The following is a 17002-nucleotide window of genomic DNA, read 5'->3' as shown; positions in this document are numbered from 1 at the left end:
ATCACCCACCAGATCAGGCTGCCCCCCCAGAAAAGAATCCTTGTAGAGTTTGTAAACTCATCTTGCGTGTTTCTCTGTGCTTCTGGTATCAGCAGGTAACAGTGAATCTGTAGCTCTTCCCAATCCAGTGGGTCCCAATGGCAACCAAAAGCCTCTTCTGTCAGAAGAGAAACAGTGAATGCAACCATCTGAGGAAGCAGCAATGGCTCTGCCGCCTCGCCCTGTGCCACCGCAGCGGATGAGGGGTGTCCCGGAGCTGCCAAAGGGTTATCGAGGATGGCCGGGAAGGTGCGGGGCTTTCAGCGGGAACTCGACGAAGGAGCGGAGCAGGGCCAGCGGTTTCCGGGGCGATGGGTGGGGAGAGGAGGAGGAGGAGGAGGTGGAGGAAAAGGGGAGGAGGAGGGGTCCCAGCGGCTTTATCTCCCACCCGGCTCCGCCCGCTGCTTGCAGCCTCCTGCCGCCGCTCCCCTCCGCGCGGCTCCGCACCGCGGGGCGGCCCAGGCGGCGCCCATGGGCTGCGGCAACTCCACGGCCAGCGGCGCGGGCGGGAGAGGTAGGGGCGGCGGCGGGGCGCTCCGGGGCTGCCCCGGGGGATTGGGGGGGCGGCGGGGCCGGGCTGGAGGTCGGCAGGGGTGTGAGAGCCGTCCCTTATAGGGACGTAAGGCCGCTTCGGAAATGGGTTTGTGCCGTCTCTCTGCTGGCCGGAGAAGTTGGGGAGCGCCTTGAGGTTGGGGTTTCCTTAACCCCCCTTCCACTTCCCGCTTTGCGCGTTGCTGTTTTCAGAGCAGGGGAGGTGTGGGCAGATGGTGCGGTTGTGTCTTCCTTCCCCCTCTCCACCCAGCCCCTGCGAAAGGGGAAAATAGATGGAAATTAATAAATGGACCTTGACCTCCTCGTTATAAAGGCGAGCATTTATAAATCATTTTTCATCCTGACTGCACTCGGCAAACAGTGCCATCTATTTAAATCCCTGCGTGAGTCTCTCAGATACATTTATTAAATTCACAACGTCTTGAAAACGCCCAGCGAAACTGCGGTCAGAGCAGCAGCAGCTCGCGAGGGCTCAGCCCTGAGCCCACTGCCTATAGCCAGAGCTCAGTGCTGGCCTTAGCGTGTGGCACTGTGCCTGGGTGGAAGGGCTTCAGGGTGTGTGGATGGATGGATGGATGCACTGTGATGTGTGACTGCCTTTCTCAGTCCTGTGCCTCGCACCCATAGGGGGAGGCTTTAAAACCATTATTGTTTACTTGATTTCTCTTAAATGATGTCTGAGATTTATACACCAGAGGCCTTCCTCATCTGTAAGGAATGCACTGTAGGATTTGCTTAAACATCAAATGAATTCTCTTCCACTTGTTGATTCCCCATCACAGTGCCTTGAAGTTGCTTTCTGCTGCTAGGATGGTGCTCACAGCCTGGATTTGTTTGCTGGGTGAAAGCATCGTGGCAGCCATCAGAGCAGCTTGGAGGGAAGTTTAAGTTTTGATTGGTTGTTGTCTCCATGTGGTGGCCATTGTGGTACCATTGGTGTGGCCACCACCCTGCAGAGCTCACTGCAAGACACAAATGAGCGAGCGCTGAATGAACTGTGGCACTATGCAGAGCATTACTTTTAACTCAGTGTATGTTTAAATAAATGCCCACTGTTGCTTTAACAGTAGCTATTTTTGACAGATTTTGGCCTGTTCATAAAAGATTCTCAATGATGTACAGCTCTTGGATAGCTAAACGTGCCTGCACTGTTACTCACAAAATACTTTGGTTTGCGTTTCTTTGCAGCGTCTTGCACACTCTTTAGAAATAATCCACAGTTCTCCAGTGGCTTAGCGTAGGTTAAAAACAACATCACCGTATAAAATCTGTGATCAATGTAATGTGATTATTGTTGCTGCATCGACAGACCTTTCCAAAACAGGTCTGGCTCTCCACAAGGTGCAGCTCTCACTTTCACTGATATAAGTCAGGAATAACTGTGCAGTCAATGGTTCTGTAATCACCAACAGCTGGGAGCAGAAGTAAGGCATTAGCTGTCTGATAGCTAATTTGTTTTTGCAGTTTAGCACCCCTTACATACTGTGTCTGATAAAAATGATTTATGTGGAGAAGACACACTGTTGGCAATCGGGATTGCAGACCTTTTAAGAAAAGTGTAATTCTCAACATTTTAACAATGAGTACAATATGAATACAAATGAGTTATGTGGCTTGCACTGCATGGCTACAACTTTAATGCTGAAGTTATGACTATTTTACAGCCAGTGATGTCAAAGCTAGAGGTACATATAATTAACCTGTGATACTCTTGGTCATATTTCTGCCACTAAGGATAATGTTGTAGCATACTTCACGGAGCTGAGTAGACTTGGGTTTCGTCAGTCCCCATTTTCTTGCTTGGGTAAAATTTCAATTGTAGCCCAGCTAGATTTTTTTTCCTAAGCAGACATATACATAATGATAGTTCAGCTAATATCATTAGCTGTGTTGCATGGCTAGGATTACATCAGAAGAGGTCTCAGTCCTGTGGTCTGCAGGGTCTAAACTAATATTCATGATCTAGAATAACATTTCTGTCTGTGGTGCAGCACTCCAGAATGCCAGTAAAACTGACAGAGCTCAGATTTTCCTTCCAGGGCGTCAGACAAAAGGATGTGAGGCTTAAAGGCTCCTCAGCTGAGAAATGGAGACTTCTGAGCAAATTGATATGTGCACATCCTTCTTAGAACCACCAGCTGTTTTAATGTTAACTGTGGATTATATTTATTTGAAAAAAAAAATCCCATTAAGGTTTTTATTAACAATAACAAATAATTTTATTATCAATTTTTTTTTTTTTTTTAATTTTTGTGATGTTTTGTTATTTCACTTTACATATCCTTCTTTCATGGTATTTCCTGATGCTTCAGGAACTCCAAACAGCTCTTCTGGGCTTTAAAATACATCATTTTACCCATTAATTCCCCCTTTTTTGGCATTAAGGCTTTTCCCTTCATACTAGCATTGCTTCACTCAGAGTTTTTTAACTACCTACTCTTTTCTATATCAATTGTAGTAGGAATGACAACGCCTTAAATTATGGCATTCCATAGAAGCTGGCAGTCTAGCCTTGATTTAAATAGGCAGACAAGCTGTTACTCTATGGGAAGCTTAAAATCAGCCAAATTAGGATGAAAGAGAATTTTCACACCAAGTTTAAACAGACTTATTAACATCAAGTTGGTGGAATACCAAGGAAGCCATTCTGCTGTGAAAATAATTAATGTTTGATTGGAGCTGATGCCTGTGTACCAAAGTACTGCTTGAGGAGCTGAAGAAGTAATCAATTTCTGTTAAAAAAAAGAAAAAAAAAAAGAAAAAAAAGAAAAAAAAGAAAAAAAAAAAAGGTAGATCAGAATAGAATCTTAGCATTACAGAATGGCTTGGGTTGGAAGGGACTTTAAAGCCCATCCAGCTCCAATGCCCACGCCATGGGCAGGGTTGCTGCCTACCAGCTCAGGCTGCCCAGGGCCCCATTCAGCCTGGCTTCTGAGCGTTTCCAGGGATGGGGCACCCACAACAAAGAATTCCTGTGATGTTAGGATTTGGTTCCATGTGGCTGTTTTTTGGCACAAATCAAAAGGGAGCATATGACAGAGAACTTCAGATGTGTTGCATGCATGTATATGTGATTTTTAATATTTTATTGCATTTTTTTTTTTATCATTTGGAGTATTTGCAAGAAAACATTGTTTGAAAATGGAGGAATATACTCTTTGGCTACCAATTTCTCTCAACCACCTATTGCGTTTGCCCTGAAGTTACTGAAATCCTGCTTTTGTTTTGAAAGTTCAGACCCCCTCTCATTGAAAAGAGGATGCTTTGGGATTTGCTCATTTACAAATCTGCAAAGCAAGCAACACAGTGCCTCTCATGATTCCTCCGATCCCCAGTCACTCTGCATGGTGCAGGAAGGGTTCAGCTCTCTTTGCTATTACTGCCTCTACAGTGAGCTTGCCTATTTGCTGCATGGCAAAACCACTGTGAGTTGATGAAGACAAGGTTTGTAGGGTCAAGTGCTGCCTTTCTTTAGGGCAAGCCGATGTAATTGAAAAAAACTGAAAAGCTTTCAGAAAAGCCTTTTTCAAGTCATATTTCTAAATCGTCATGGCTACAAGAGTACTAAGTCTTGCTGTTGTGGAAGAGCTATTTGTGAATAGTTCCTAAACAAGATACTTTGACTGAACTTATGGCAGGAGGAACTTGAGAAACGGGAGTAATGTGTTGCTTACAAAAATATGGAAGAGTTAAAGAAACATATTGGTGAAGTAATAGGAGTGAGGGTGAGTGGACTGGACTTTAAAATAAACGCAAGTCTTTGCAAAGTGCAACGTTATTGGGTCCATTGTGAAATAAAAACTGTGTATAAGGGCTGTTCAGGCTCCCCAGTGAAGAAACCTTATGAATTTTTACACAGAGAAAGTTATGAGCCGCCTAACTGAAGTGGTGTTCACCTTCAAGCACAGCACTGCCAGCAAGAAAATGTTTTGTGAACTGGAAGCACTTACAGGTCTCTATTCAGACACTTTAGTAGTACTCAAGTGAATTTGGACTACATTCTGTTTTCACTTCTGCTAGTGAAAATGAGAAATTACGGTACTGAAACTGTGATGGGATCCCATCAATGGGGGTGAGGGTAACATAATTCTTTGTGCTTATAAAAACAAAGGAAAACAAGCCAGTAAAAATTACCTCTTAAGAAGTGAATTTGTTTTCATCGTACTTAGTTCTCAGTGTTTCTGTGTGAGGAGCATTTCAAAAAGCTGCAGGGAATTCCAGCTGTGGCTCAGTCCCTGATGCCAAAGGGACCAGTTGCTGGGTATTGGGAGCACTCAGCATTGCTTTGCTCTCCAACACAGACATGAACCCCATGCTAAAGGGTCTGAGACAGCTTCTGTCACAGAGTGCTTGTATGTTTGTACCCTAATGCCTGCCTGCCATGTGGACTTCCAGCCGTGAGCTGATCCCTCTTATGTCCAGAGCTGGCTCCCATGCTGCTGGTGGGGAGAGAGGTGATACACAGTTCTCTAAGTAATGCTCTGAAAAGGGGCATGGCATTGAGAATGGTTTTGGCTTTGAAGTGTGCTTGATGATTGGAACTTGTGTCTCTACATTCAGAAATGCTGCAGTGCTGTAGGCCGACAGTTCTTCCCACTCAGCTAAAGTCTCAGTCTACGTATCAAACAATTCTGGTATGTTTCCTGTAAGGAAGGTTTAATTTATTTAAATCATAGAATCATTTGAGTTGCAAGAGACTGTCAAAGGCCATCTAGGCTGACTTGCAATGAACAGGGACACCTACAGCTAGATCAGGTGCACAGAGCCCCTCCATCCTGACTGTGGATGTCTCCAGTGATGGGAATTCAGCGCTTCTATGGGCAATCTGTTCCAGTGCTTCACCACTCTTATTAAAAACTTCTTCCTTATAACCAGTCCAGATTTTCGTTCTTTTAGTTTGAAACCATTTCCCCTTGTCCTACCAAGACCCCAAATGCTGAGAGCCTGGCTTGAACTCGACGAGAGCTCAGCGAAGGCTTCACAAAAGAGCGTGAGCCTTTTTGAAGAAATCAAGTTTGTTTGCAGTGAGCTTAGCTGATGTAAGAAAATAAGCAGGTTGTAGTTCTAGTGCAGAACAGACTCAGAGCACAATAATTGTTTCTACTGAAAAAAAATCCTGCTGCCTACAGCAATGTGATTAGACTTCCCAAAATATCTGCTGTCTGAGCTGTTGTGGACGCCTGGGCTCTGTCTCGATGTGCAGGGTGGTATCCTGGAGACGCACAGCTGGGCTGACTCGGAGCCAACTAGCCTGGGTAGTAGCAAAAGATATCTTCCCACGTCAGCCAAGAGCGGGCTTGCATGTGGTGCTGCAGTGCCAGCCTTCCATCTGGACACAATTAATTTGGAGGGTTTCTGTGTTATACCATGTAGATGCACCTCCAGAGCCAAAAGCCTCGGATAGCTGCCTGGTAGAATGTTAAAAGCTAGTTAAAGCTTGTCTACTCATAGAGGTGCATCCTTCAGCTTAATTAAGAGTTTCTACTGATATATACAGGAGAACTGAGATTTTGCTGACTCTCAAAGAAATCTGTGTGGTCAATACAGGATGAGTCTGTAGTGTTACTAGGCAAAGGGGATACAGGAGTGAAATTATCCTCAAGAGTTAGCAGTAAGAAGGGATGTTTCCTTCTGTTCCAGCTATCCATTCAGGTAGGCAGTGCTGGAAAGCCATGCAGGCCTTTAAAGTTCTGTTCCACTAGTTTTGAAGCCAAGGTGCAGAAGGCACATTATCACATATTGGAGTAAGGTGAAAGATGTTTGTTCATTACGGATATTTTTCAGCAGCAAACAAAGTTTTACAAGAAATGAAGTTGCAGAGCTGAAAAAAAAAAACAACCCTAGTATCTATTGGCTTGATAACTGTAGCTTCTGCAGAGTGAGCTCGGATGCCATCTTCCTGCTAAACACTGAAAGGAAGGGAAAAAAGAGAAGTGAAACGTTTTCTAGTGTCTACTCTAGCCATTGTAATTAGTAAGAGGAATATTTTGCTGATTACTCAGGTGAATGACATACCAGTAATAGCAACATGGCATTAATGACTTGGGAGGAATGAGAAAGAGTTCATACTTGAGTGAATGTGCCTCTCCCAGCAAGCAGCGTCTGAGTCACCAAAAAATCGATCACTGAGATCAGGCAGCCCAGTTGTGGCTTTTGTCTTTTTGCTTGTAGTTAAACATCAAGATGAATTACGGAGTGGTTGATGTGTTTAGGTGACTGGAGCTTTGGGTGGATTGTGTCCCAGTGTTTATAGTGTTTCTGTCTAGTTGTTTTATGAAGCTGTGTTCGTCTGGCAGGAAGAATGGAGCAGTGTTTACAGATGTAGTGCTGAATCTGCAGCTGGATCAAATGGCACATGTTCAAAATAAGTAGGCATTTAGGAGTAACTGCTCGGTTAGCAGCAGTGACTTTGTAGCAGACAAAATCACCAAAAGCTATATGTATCTCTCTTTTACAGTATGCGTAAGGAAGTTGTTTAAGACAGAGAGGAAAATGCTTATTGTACTATCAGTTGATTTAAGGGTTATGCCATTATCTTGTAAACGTACTTTTTTTTTTTTTCCTTTTCATTCTAGGTGCTGCAGGGACTACTAAAGATGCGTAAGTACTTGCTCTGCCCTTTCAAACATGTAACCCTGGACTTATTTTCAGTCCTGCTAGTCTTACACTGGATTTAGTCACACGTAATGATTCATCTGGCTCCTAGTGTATTATCAACACTGTCAGGTGTTTATTGTCATTGGTGACAACTTCCATCTCCTCAAAACCACCTCATGTTTACTATTCTACAGACTCATTCCCCTTCTGTTTCTCAGCCTCCATTGAGAAAGTTGTCTTCCTTAGCTGGTCGTACAACTTTAGACTATTTTTCCCCATCATGTGCTAGTACAGCCTTCTGAAAGGGGCATGTCATTGTATGAAGTGAAACATGAGCATCCACTCAGCTCTGTGGGAGATTTTAATGAGATTTTTAACTTAGGCAAATGTTCCCACTTTGCCAGAGACCTGGTGACCCATCCAAACTTCCTTTTGAAAACACTCACCTTCCTAACTAGCTGCAAGTGAGGCCTCATTTGTTAGGGAAAGTTATGGCCTTTACCGTCTTTGAACTGAAGACAGCATCTATCATTCCTCTTTCTGTCTCTTATCCCTGCTGCTGAGGAGCAGGGGGCAGCCCTACCCATCCTGTTTTTCTCCAAACATGGAAGATCTGAACCTCTGTTACCCTGCTGCCTGTTGCCAGTTTCTGGTTTTCAGAAAAGCTGCAGCAGAAGATTAGCCCTTCTCAGGTTGTTTTTCATTTGCTGATGCAAAGCGTGCAGGGACAGATTTAATCAGACATAAATTTATTTTGCTATGAAAGGAAACACTAAAGAAGGTGTCCCAAGGTCTTGCCTTCTATTTCATAGAATGATTATTTGCCTCTGGAGTTTGAGACTGAGGAACTGGGGATGTATTTTCGTATTGTGCAACAGGGTTTTACTTAGTTCATTTTAAATATCTACTGTAATTGAACAGAAGAATCCTGGTGTACAAATAAGGGCTGTCAAAAATACCCGGAGAGAAGATCTTAAGCACAGGCTTGTCCTTGCTATTAGAGAGCATGGCTTAGAATTAAAGACGGGTCTCACTTGTGAGATGAATGCTGTTGTGACAGGTACTCTTGAGATTTGTGCTACCTGTGTGATCTGAATTTTCAGTCTCAGACAATAAGCAAATTGCTAAAAGCAGGCTTATGAGGAAGCCCTTTTGATATAGCCTGCAGCATTCATGCGCTCAACACTCCTAGGTATCCAAAAACACTGTTTTCAATTTATATTAGGGTCTTGTGTTGTTCAAGCAATTTAGGTAATTTAAACAACTACGTACAACTGCCTCTGTTTCTTTGTTCTTGAATAGTTTTACATTTCAAAATCTGCAAGCACTGTTAAAATTAAGAATGTAGTAGACATTTCTGTGTTTGAAGCTATGAGTACATGTAGAACTGTGTTGATACTTAGTGACAGATAATCTGTCAAGTTTCATAAAAGTAGTAAGATAACTTAGAAAAAAACCAAATTTTTAGTGCTGACTGCAAGAAAGAGAGTTGGTCCTGGAACCATTAGTCATTCGAATAAGTACAGTGGGGCCAGCAGAATAACGTGTGTGAGTAATAGTATAATTGAGTCTTCTAGTGAGGCCTTAGAAACACAGATCTGTTAAAGGGAGAGAAACAGCAGTATAACCAGAAAAGTCCTAGATCAATCATCCTAATATTTAGCAGCAGATTTTTACAACAGAAGTAGAACGCCGGAAAAAAGAAACTATTTCACTGTGGTCAAGAAAAGCTTTTAGGTGTGTTCTCACTTCTATCACATTTTTCAGCACAGGATTTGCTTATTGTAATTCAGAAGATTTCTTGTTTCCTGAGGGCAACCCGTTGGGACTCCAGCAGCTGGGTGGATCAAAGGAGGGCTGGATCCTGCTCGGAGCCTACCAGTGACCACAAGGAAGCTGCTTGGCCCTCTGGGCCTTAGATTGGGCATGTTTGACCTTGGGTTGCTCCACTACTAACATCAGGATGATAATGTAATTGTCCATGCTAAGTTCTCTTGAGATTGAGGTTAGAACAAAACAGGCGTGTTATCTGGGAATGTGATCTCCTCCTGTATACTCCCACTTACAAATGGCTGGTGAACCTGTCAGCCAGCTTCAAGCAAATCACTTGCCATGCTTCTAAAGGAAGGATGTGGTGCTATCTGGGAAAGCTTGGAAGGGATAAAGTATACACTGCAAAACAGTGTGATGCCTACTGAAAGTGTGCCTAGGTTCAGATGAAGATTAGTGACAGTAGGAAGGAAAGGATATGATAATTTTAGCCTGTTTCAAAATACTGGGGAGAAATCCATCAAATACAAATTGATAGTCCCTGTCCCTTGGTCTGAAGAAATACTGGGAAACTAAAGTGACACAATCTGTTACTTGTGCAAAGGTTAATGAGTCATTTCTGGTGGCACTGCTGAACACTACTAGAAGGAGTCTGCGTAATACTGGAGGTCAACGTGGACGAAGCCATAAAACCTGAGATAAGAAAAATGTGGATGGGATGAATTAATGCGAATGCCTGTCATTTTGTATTTAAAACACTATGTGAAAAATGGCAGTTTGTATGTTGTCAAATGGACTCAGGACTGATGGATGTGAAAACTGACAGCTGGATGACCAAGAATATTTTTCAGACTTAAGAGAGTGACAGGAATCCTCATGGGACAGACAAATCCTTACCAAAAGAAACATTTATTTTAGCTGAAAATAGATGCTGTTATGTGAATTTGCTGTTAAATCTGCCTACCAGTTGCAGGACTCCACCTACGTCACCTGCTGAAAAATGTGATCTCAGCCTCTTTGCAGCAGATATCAACAGTGTCTAAGGGAAGGTGCAGTGGCACAGCATCAGATCACTGCAAAGCACATTAGACTGTCTGGTCCAGCTGTTGAGTTACTGTCCATTCCTGGTGCAGAAAGGCATATCATAACTTGTTCTGCCTGGAGGACACCATAAATAGAGGCTCTTTGATGCAAAATGAGATATTTATAGGTTGTTTTTTTATGCTAGATTCTTCTTTCATCCTTGTCAAAAGGGGAAGCTAGAGACTTAACAGAAGAGGAGAGGGGAGAGTGAGCCTGGGAGGTGCAGCAATTAGTGTGCTGCTGAAGCCAAGGGAACTGCCTTTCATTCCCATTCCTATGTGGCTGAGTGTCACCATTGCAGCTCACTCCCTGAGGCCACCACTGCTCATGCAGCACGGGTGCACGAGCAGCAGTGGTTCCATCGGCCTTAGCTGGCTCCTAGAAATTTAAACATTTGAAATTAGTGTGCACCTTTCAGAATGGTGCCTTAAACTAGAGATTACAGTTTATGAAGGCAAGAGATGTGCAAAAATGCGTAATATGTAAATTGGAGCAGCACTCATTCCCGTGCTTTGAAATGAGCCATTGGAAAGGTGGAAAATGGCTGCTTCTTCCATTGTCAGTGTCCACATTTTTCTTTATTTTCCTCTGAACACTTTTCTGTTCTTCCTCTGTCTGCTCAGTAGTAGCAGTATGGCAGAATGAATCCAGCCATCACCCAGTCCAAGAACTGTTGTCTGTTCTGAGCATATTCGCTGGTGAGAATTTAAGAGAAAAGGCATTTTAAAATCAGACTTTGATTTGTAGCTATTAAGAGAAAAGTAGGAAAGTAAAATATTTAAAAAACCTAGCCTGCTTAATCATAGTCCTGGGTAATTTGTTTTGGTGAGAGAATGACAGTAATTGCTCAGTGATGCCCCATAACGGAACATTGCTAGAACAGAACAAAATAGCCCTGTTGCCTGGCAGAAGCTTTTTTAAACATTGACATTAATTTCCTGTTGGACAATATTGATTGTTATTCTTACAATTCCATTTTAGAGGCTTTGAGCCACTCTTGAACTTGTCAGTGCTTTAAAAGAATTCTTTTCCCTGCATAATGGTTAATCTGGATTATAGAAACTGTTTCCAATTGTATGAGATAATCTGGTGACACATTTGGTTGGTTCAACAGAAATGATTGATTGTGATCTCCTGGCACCCAAAGTTCCTTTCTAAAAGCGTGGTCATTTTTTTAAAAACTAAAAATACACAGCTCACTCCTACCCATTGATAAACATCTGCTTTCCTCTTTCTTCTGCTGGAGCTGGGCAGAGTGATAAAGCAACTTCATGCAGCTCTGAAGGAAAGGGGTCTTTGCTTTTTTTGTGGCTGTGTAAAGGAGAGCTGAGGCTGGGTGATGGCAGAGGATATGCTTCTTACCCATCTGGAGAGCATTGTCGAGAAGGCCAGAGAGCAAAGCTGCACAGAGGGGTTATATTCTTCTTCTCTAGAGATATTTAACACCCATCTGGGTGCCTATGTGTACAACCTTCTGTAGGGAACCTACTTGAGCAGGGAGTTGGATTTGATGATCTCTTGAGGTCCCTTCCTACCTCTACAGTTCTGTGATTCTCAGAGGTGAGAGCACAGCACGGGTACTGTTACCCACAAGGAATCACATTGACAGTTTTATCTTTTTTTTTTTTTTTTTTTTTTTAAACCACATTTGCCTTCTTATCTTTATCCTCTGCTCTGGTTCAATTACACTGGGCACTATTTCAAGGAGGGGTAGTCAAACTTCAGTGGCTCCTTATCCATTTTACCCAGACAATAAAAGAAAACTGATTGCCCATTTATAAGGGACTAATTTTGCAATTTGTTGATTGGGAAACAACTCTGACTTCAGTAGTAGCAGTACCTCACTTTATATAGGGGTTCCTGAACACATTGTGGCACAGCTACTGTGAAGGTTTCTTTCTTCATCCTTGTTCTTATGCCGTGGATGTCCACTCTCATCTAGTCCTCTGTTGATGGAAGAACAGCCCATAATTGTTTCTGTTTTGTTCAGAGATTTTATGTTGTTGTGCATTATGTGGGGACTCAATCAGGAAATATATTTATTTACCAGCTTCAGCTCCCAAGCCTAGTTTCAGGCATCACTGGAAGGAATCAAGGCAAGTAAGCTGCATCTGTTCTCAATCCTTTTCTTTCTTCCATACATTAGATTGGAAAATTGTCCTTCTTTTTTTGCCTTTGTGAGTACTTTATAGCATTGTGGATGATCTGAATGAAACTGGGATCAGTAGTAATACTGTTCTTCATTTGCCCCTGAATCTACCCTGATGGTCAGAGTATCTGAAAGAAACTATTTGCTAATGAGTTTTACGTCTTTTGGTGTTACAGAGCAGAAGAATCTGTATCAGATGATGACAAAAGGAGGTAGGTGCTGTACTTGCTTTATTTGGAATTGACTGCACTGAATTTTGCTGTTGGATATGCATCATATTAATTCCCACTGACACCATCAGAGCAAAGCAAAAAAGAGTAGGAAATCTCATGCAAAACACAAAATTGGTGATTGTCACCCCTGTTAATGTGCTGGGGAAAGGAGCTTTTCAGCAAGAGGAGCACATATCTCACAGTGGTAAGTAATCTGCCCCGTAATGGCCAGGGGCCTCTGCCATCACAACAGCCCTGCCACAGATGGCATTAGCATCATTGGAAGATCTCTGTTGGGCTGGAAATTGAAGGAAGTACAACTCTATCATCAAACAAATCAGAAATCAACTCAGAGATGCAGGAGCTGGAGGAGAAGTGATTCATTTAGTACCTAATGGGTCAGAGCAGCTACTCTGTAATTAGCTCCAAGTATGGCAGAGATTCTTAAGGACCCCATTTCTACCTCCTTGCATCAGTTCCTGCTTTTTATACTGACTTCAGAGCTGGAAATACATTCTTTATCGTCATGAAAGGGAGAGGGTTGGAATACAAAAGTATCTAATACACTTATGCATCTTCTTACTAACAGTGTTCTCCAAGTATGGCCCTGAGAAGGGGGTGTAGATCCTATTTATTAATCAGGAGAGGTCAAAGTCTTGTTTAGTTGGCATGCATTGTTAGAAGGAGGTGCTTCTGTGGTCTCAGGGCTATGCTCTGATATCAGACTATCTATCTCTTGGGTCTCTAGAAGAACCTTTCCTGCAGCCTTGGGAAAGAAGGACTTCTGTGGTTGTGCATCCTCTCTGTCCATCCATGGTCTTTGTAACACTGCTGTGTGACATTTATGCTACTGGAAGAAGTGTTTCACTTAAGCTCTGATGTCTGTTACTTTTTTTTCTTCGTATCAGGAACTATGGGGGTGTGTATGTTGGTCTGCCATCGGATGCGGCTGCCATGGTTTCCAGTCAGACGAAAACTGCACCAAAAGGTATTGTAAGGTTGTGCATTGCATTTCTCCCACTTTCTTGGTTAAATTTTATCTAGTAAGATGTATTTATCCTTTAAAAATCAGTGATTACTTCAGACAGACTTAACAGCATTGGGCTCTCTTAAGGCAGTGGGGCTGTTTATAATCACCCAAGTGATTGCTCCCGTTTAAGTTATAACATTCCAACTTCTGCTGAAGAATCATAGAGCAGATGGTGCCAGGGTGGTACATTGTCTTCTGAACAGCTTCTCTGTGCTCTGAGTGCTGTGTGAATTCAAGGAAAACAAAATACTGTTAGGATTAAGAGGCGATGATATATGCACTTGCAGAGCCTTGGCACTATTTTTAGATTTGAAGATGTTTACTTGCACTGTGGTGAAATTCAGTAATAACGGTTAGTGAGTGCTTGCTTTCAGGTTTGCTTCTGTTCTTAAATGATACCTAGTGCAAACTGTGTCTTTTCCATGCTATATTTTTAAACAGTGGGAAATAAAACATTGTGTTTACAAATACTTAGTAGACAAGCCATAAATATATTTATAAGATCGTGTAATATTTTTCAGATTTAATACAACAAAATGCTGCTGTCACTTATGTACACCACAGAGCTAAGTCACTGACTGGAGCTTCCAAAATGTGCTGCAAAACAAAAAATGAAGAAAAATAACACTGTTTGTCATAATAATAGCAACTGTCTTTGGAACAGTAGTACCTGTGTTGCATGCTTTGTTTAAATGTGTTCTAAATAAGTTATATGTTACAATGTTTTAACCTTCTTTACCTTTCGTTTTCTAATTAAGATTAGAAGGAAATAAACACATCAAGATCAAAACAGCTGGAGGTCAGTATGGCTTAATTATTGTTCTGTGTTTGGGATGTGTAGTTGGAAGGAAACCAGGTGGTGGTGCTCCATGAGCTGCTGTCAGGAGTCTGGGGATCACCTGCTTGTGTTTCCAGCTGCACTGTGACTTCTAAGGGCTGAACCAGGGTCAAGTCTCAGTGGTGCAGACAAAAACAAAGCAGTGGGTAAAGCCACCTTCTTGATGAGAAGTGTGAAGCAAGGAAACTGCATCTTTTCCTGTTTGTGTATGAATAAAAATCGAATGTCTTTGTACTCCCCTTCAACCACACTGCGGATGGCCCTGCAGCAGTATGAAACCTGCTATGGGTACTGTGCACTCAGCAGCATGTAATCAGCATGATCCCTGCAGTCAAATATTTCTCTATTTTTGGGGCCACCTTGCAGATCAACGTGAGGCACCCAGTATGTGACACACTAGAGCTTTCCTCCTGTTAGGAGAGAATCTGTGGTGCTTTGTGCTCTGCTGGCCAGAATAGGACAGTGAAAAAAGGATCTGACTTAAGAGTTTCAACTAAATGACTAATTAAAAGAAGTTCTTTACAAATTCATGTCTGAAGAAAAACAAAGCAAGCTTATCTTCCATTCAGAATGTGAACTGAACAAACATAGACAAATTTCAAAAGAGAACTGTGTTGCTCATCTGGGGTGGAGGGGGAATTATAAAGCCACCAACATTTCCTACAGAAAGGAGAACCCTTTTCTAATTTAGATGAAGAACCAGAAACGGTTCTGGCTGGTCTTGGTGCTGGATGCAGAGCCGGTAGAGCAGAACACAACTGTACCGGTTGTTTTTAATCATGTGAATAGTTAAAGCTCCATGGGCTCTACCCTCACATGCAGAGAGAACTGAAGTTGGTCATCACACTAATTTCAGTAACCTGGCCAGGGTGTTGTCTGAGCCAAGAACATGCTTGATCTGAGCAAGGTTGAGGCACCTTCTTGAGGTGGGGGCTTTCCATTTATGGTTGGTGACTGGAATCTGAGTTCTTTTGCTGTTCAAAATAGTTGAAAGTGCTCTTTGACTTCATTGATGCAAAATCAAAGCTTGCCTGCATTCGGGCTACGGAAAACAGTTTGAGCACCTTTAAAGCTTCAAAGCCTCCAGTGAGCTCCAAGAATTTATGTCCATGTGTGTCTAGAGGGCGTAGTCCTCAAATCTCACAGCTTCTAACAGACACCTAGTTAACTGCTTTGTATGTAGTGTTGCTGTGTGGCTTTACCAGTTCAGCTAAATCTCTTTATCCCTAATTTTTTTATGTTTTTGGCAGTTTTCTGCAAAGACCAGTTACCAGTACTTTAGAGAGAGTTGTCTTTCTGCTGAAGATTTTTATATTTACATAGCCTTCCAGAGAGCAAGACAGATCAGAGCACCAAAAAACCTAAGCTGTTGCAAGTTCCAACTACGGGTAAAGCTTAAAGTACAACGTTGAATCTGTTTGCCGTGGTGATTGCGTTATGGAAACCTCCTGCTGTTCTCCAGAGGAAAATGAAATTAATGAACTCATGGTGGATGTTTCTGCACAAGAGCTAACTTTGATGATCTGCAAGTTATTTCTCTGTGGCCATATTGCAGATTTCATCAGCTATCAGCTGTGCTTCATATATTTTCTCCAAAAATTTTTAATAGATTTTATATAGGAAATCATTATTACTGTCCACTTAATAGTTCCTATGGTAGATTCTTATAAATTAATTGTTAATTTACTTCAGAGTAATATATTTAACAGATTTGCATCTTTTTGGTAATATTGCAAATTTTACTATTTTTGCTGTGAAAACTTACTAGGATGAAATAGGCAAAAGACCATTGGGCTGTTTATAATTACTATCATCACTTTTATACATTGAAACAAATACTAGAGTTTAATTTTCACCTTTTAAAAATACATTGCTCAAGGAAATTTGTTTAAATAAGGACAGTGTATCTCATCATAATATGTATGTATGTTTTCATTTTCTTCAGCTTTATCTCTTTTATAAAGCTTTACGTGAAAAAAAAAAACAAACATGAATGAACCAAACTATTATGTTATGTTTTCCATTCTGGGTGATATTACAGTGACATTTCCTTGAGTGAGCGTGAAGTGATGGTATTGTCAGAGATAGCTGGACTAAAATCCAGCCTTGTGTCCTCCTGAAATGTAGTGAGCTTGATCACTATTGAGTTTTGTGTCTCCAACTTATCTCCTGTCATCTCCAATATGGCAAATAGTAACAGAATCGGTGGTGGTATTATTTCCACGTATTAATGTATGAAGTTATGGATGGGGGGGGTTAAAATTCATTGCGTTTATAACACCTGGAGGTTTTTCACAAAACATGAATCAGATGAGATGGCATGTTTCCATATGGCTGAACAAGTATTACAGTTATTAAAACTTTTTTGCATAATTTGTTAGTCAAACTTTTTAAAAAAGACACAATGTTACACCAGAAAAAAAAAAAAAAGGAAATCCCCACCACGTTCATGTATTACAGTAGATTAACAACCACTTTTAAAATAAAAAGCAAAAGCAAAACAGAAACTTGGGCATCAAATGGAACACTGAGAACCCTGAAATCCTTGCCCATTTCACCAATACCTGTTAAGACAAATAAGCAATTACTGATCATGATTTCTTGCAGCTTCAGCTTTAAAACAAGCAGAAGTTTGGTTAGTGTGAGTCTGTAAAGAGAAGTATATAAAAATACTTCTTGCTTGCCACCTTTTAAGTGTTTGTGGCAATATTTTCTTCTGTTCTCAAGAACTC

At 41.7% G+C, this 17002-nt stretch overlaps 1 protein-coding gene across 2 annotated transcripts; it reads left to right on the top strand.

Annotated features, from left to right (window-relative positions):
- Positions 1–494: 494 nt before the first annotated feature.
- CUNH12orf75 (chromosome unknown C12orf75 homolog) lies at positions 495–16276 on the top strand. Of its 2 annotated transcripts, XM_042837965.1 has the most exons (6): positions 495–553; positions 7167–7191; positions 12367–12402; positions 13311–13390; positions 14196–14231; positions 15521–16276. In XM_042837965.1, exons 1-6 carry the CDS (start codon positions 511–513, stop codon positions 15550–15552), a joined length of 252 nt encoding a protein of 83 aa, XP_042693899.1. In that variant the 5' UTR covers positions 495–510; the 3' UTR covers positions 15553–16276. The 2 variants fall into 2 exon arrangements, with proteins under 2 accessions (XP_042693899.1, XP_042693898.1); XM_042837964.1 differs by lacking the exons at positions 14196–14231; positions 15521–16276 and adding an exon at positions 13954–14179.
- Positions 16277–17002: the final 726 nt, after the last annotated feature.

This window comes from Centrocercus urophasianus, unplaced genomic scaffold (genome assembly GCF_019232065.1).
Source record: "Centrocercus urophasianus isolate 14NV4802_14NV808 unplaced genomic scaffold, USGS_Curo_1.0 seq_73, whole genome shotgun sequence".
Taxonomy (NCBI): Eukaryota; Metazoa; Chordata; class Aves; order Galliformes; family Phasianidae; genus Centrocercus; species Centrocercus urophasianus.
The sequence above is the reverse complement of the archived record's forward strand: the minus strand, read 5'-3'. Positions and strand labels throughout refer to the sequence as shown.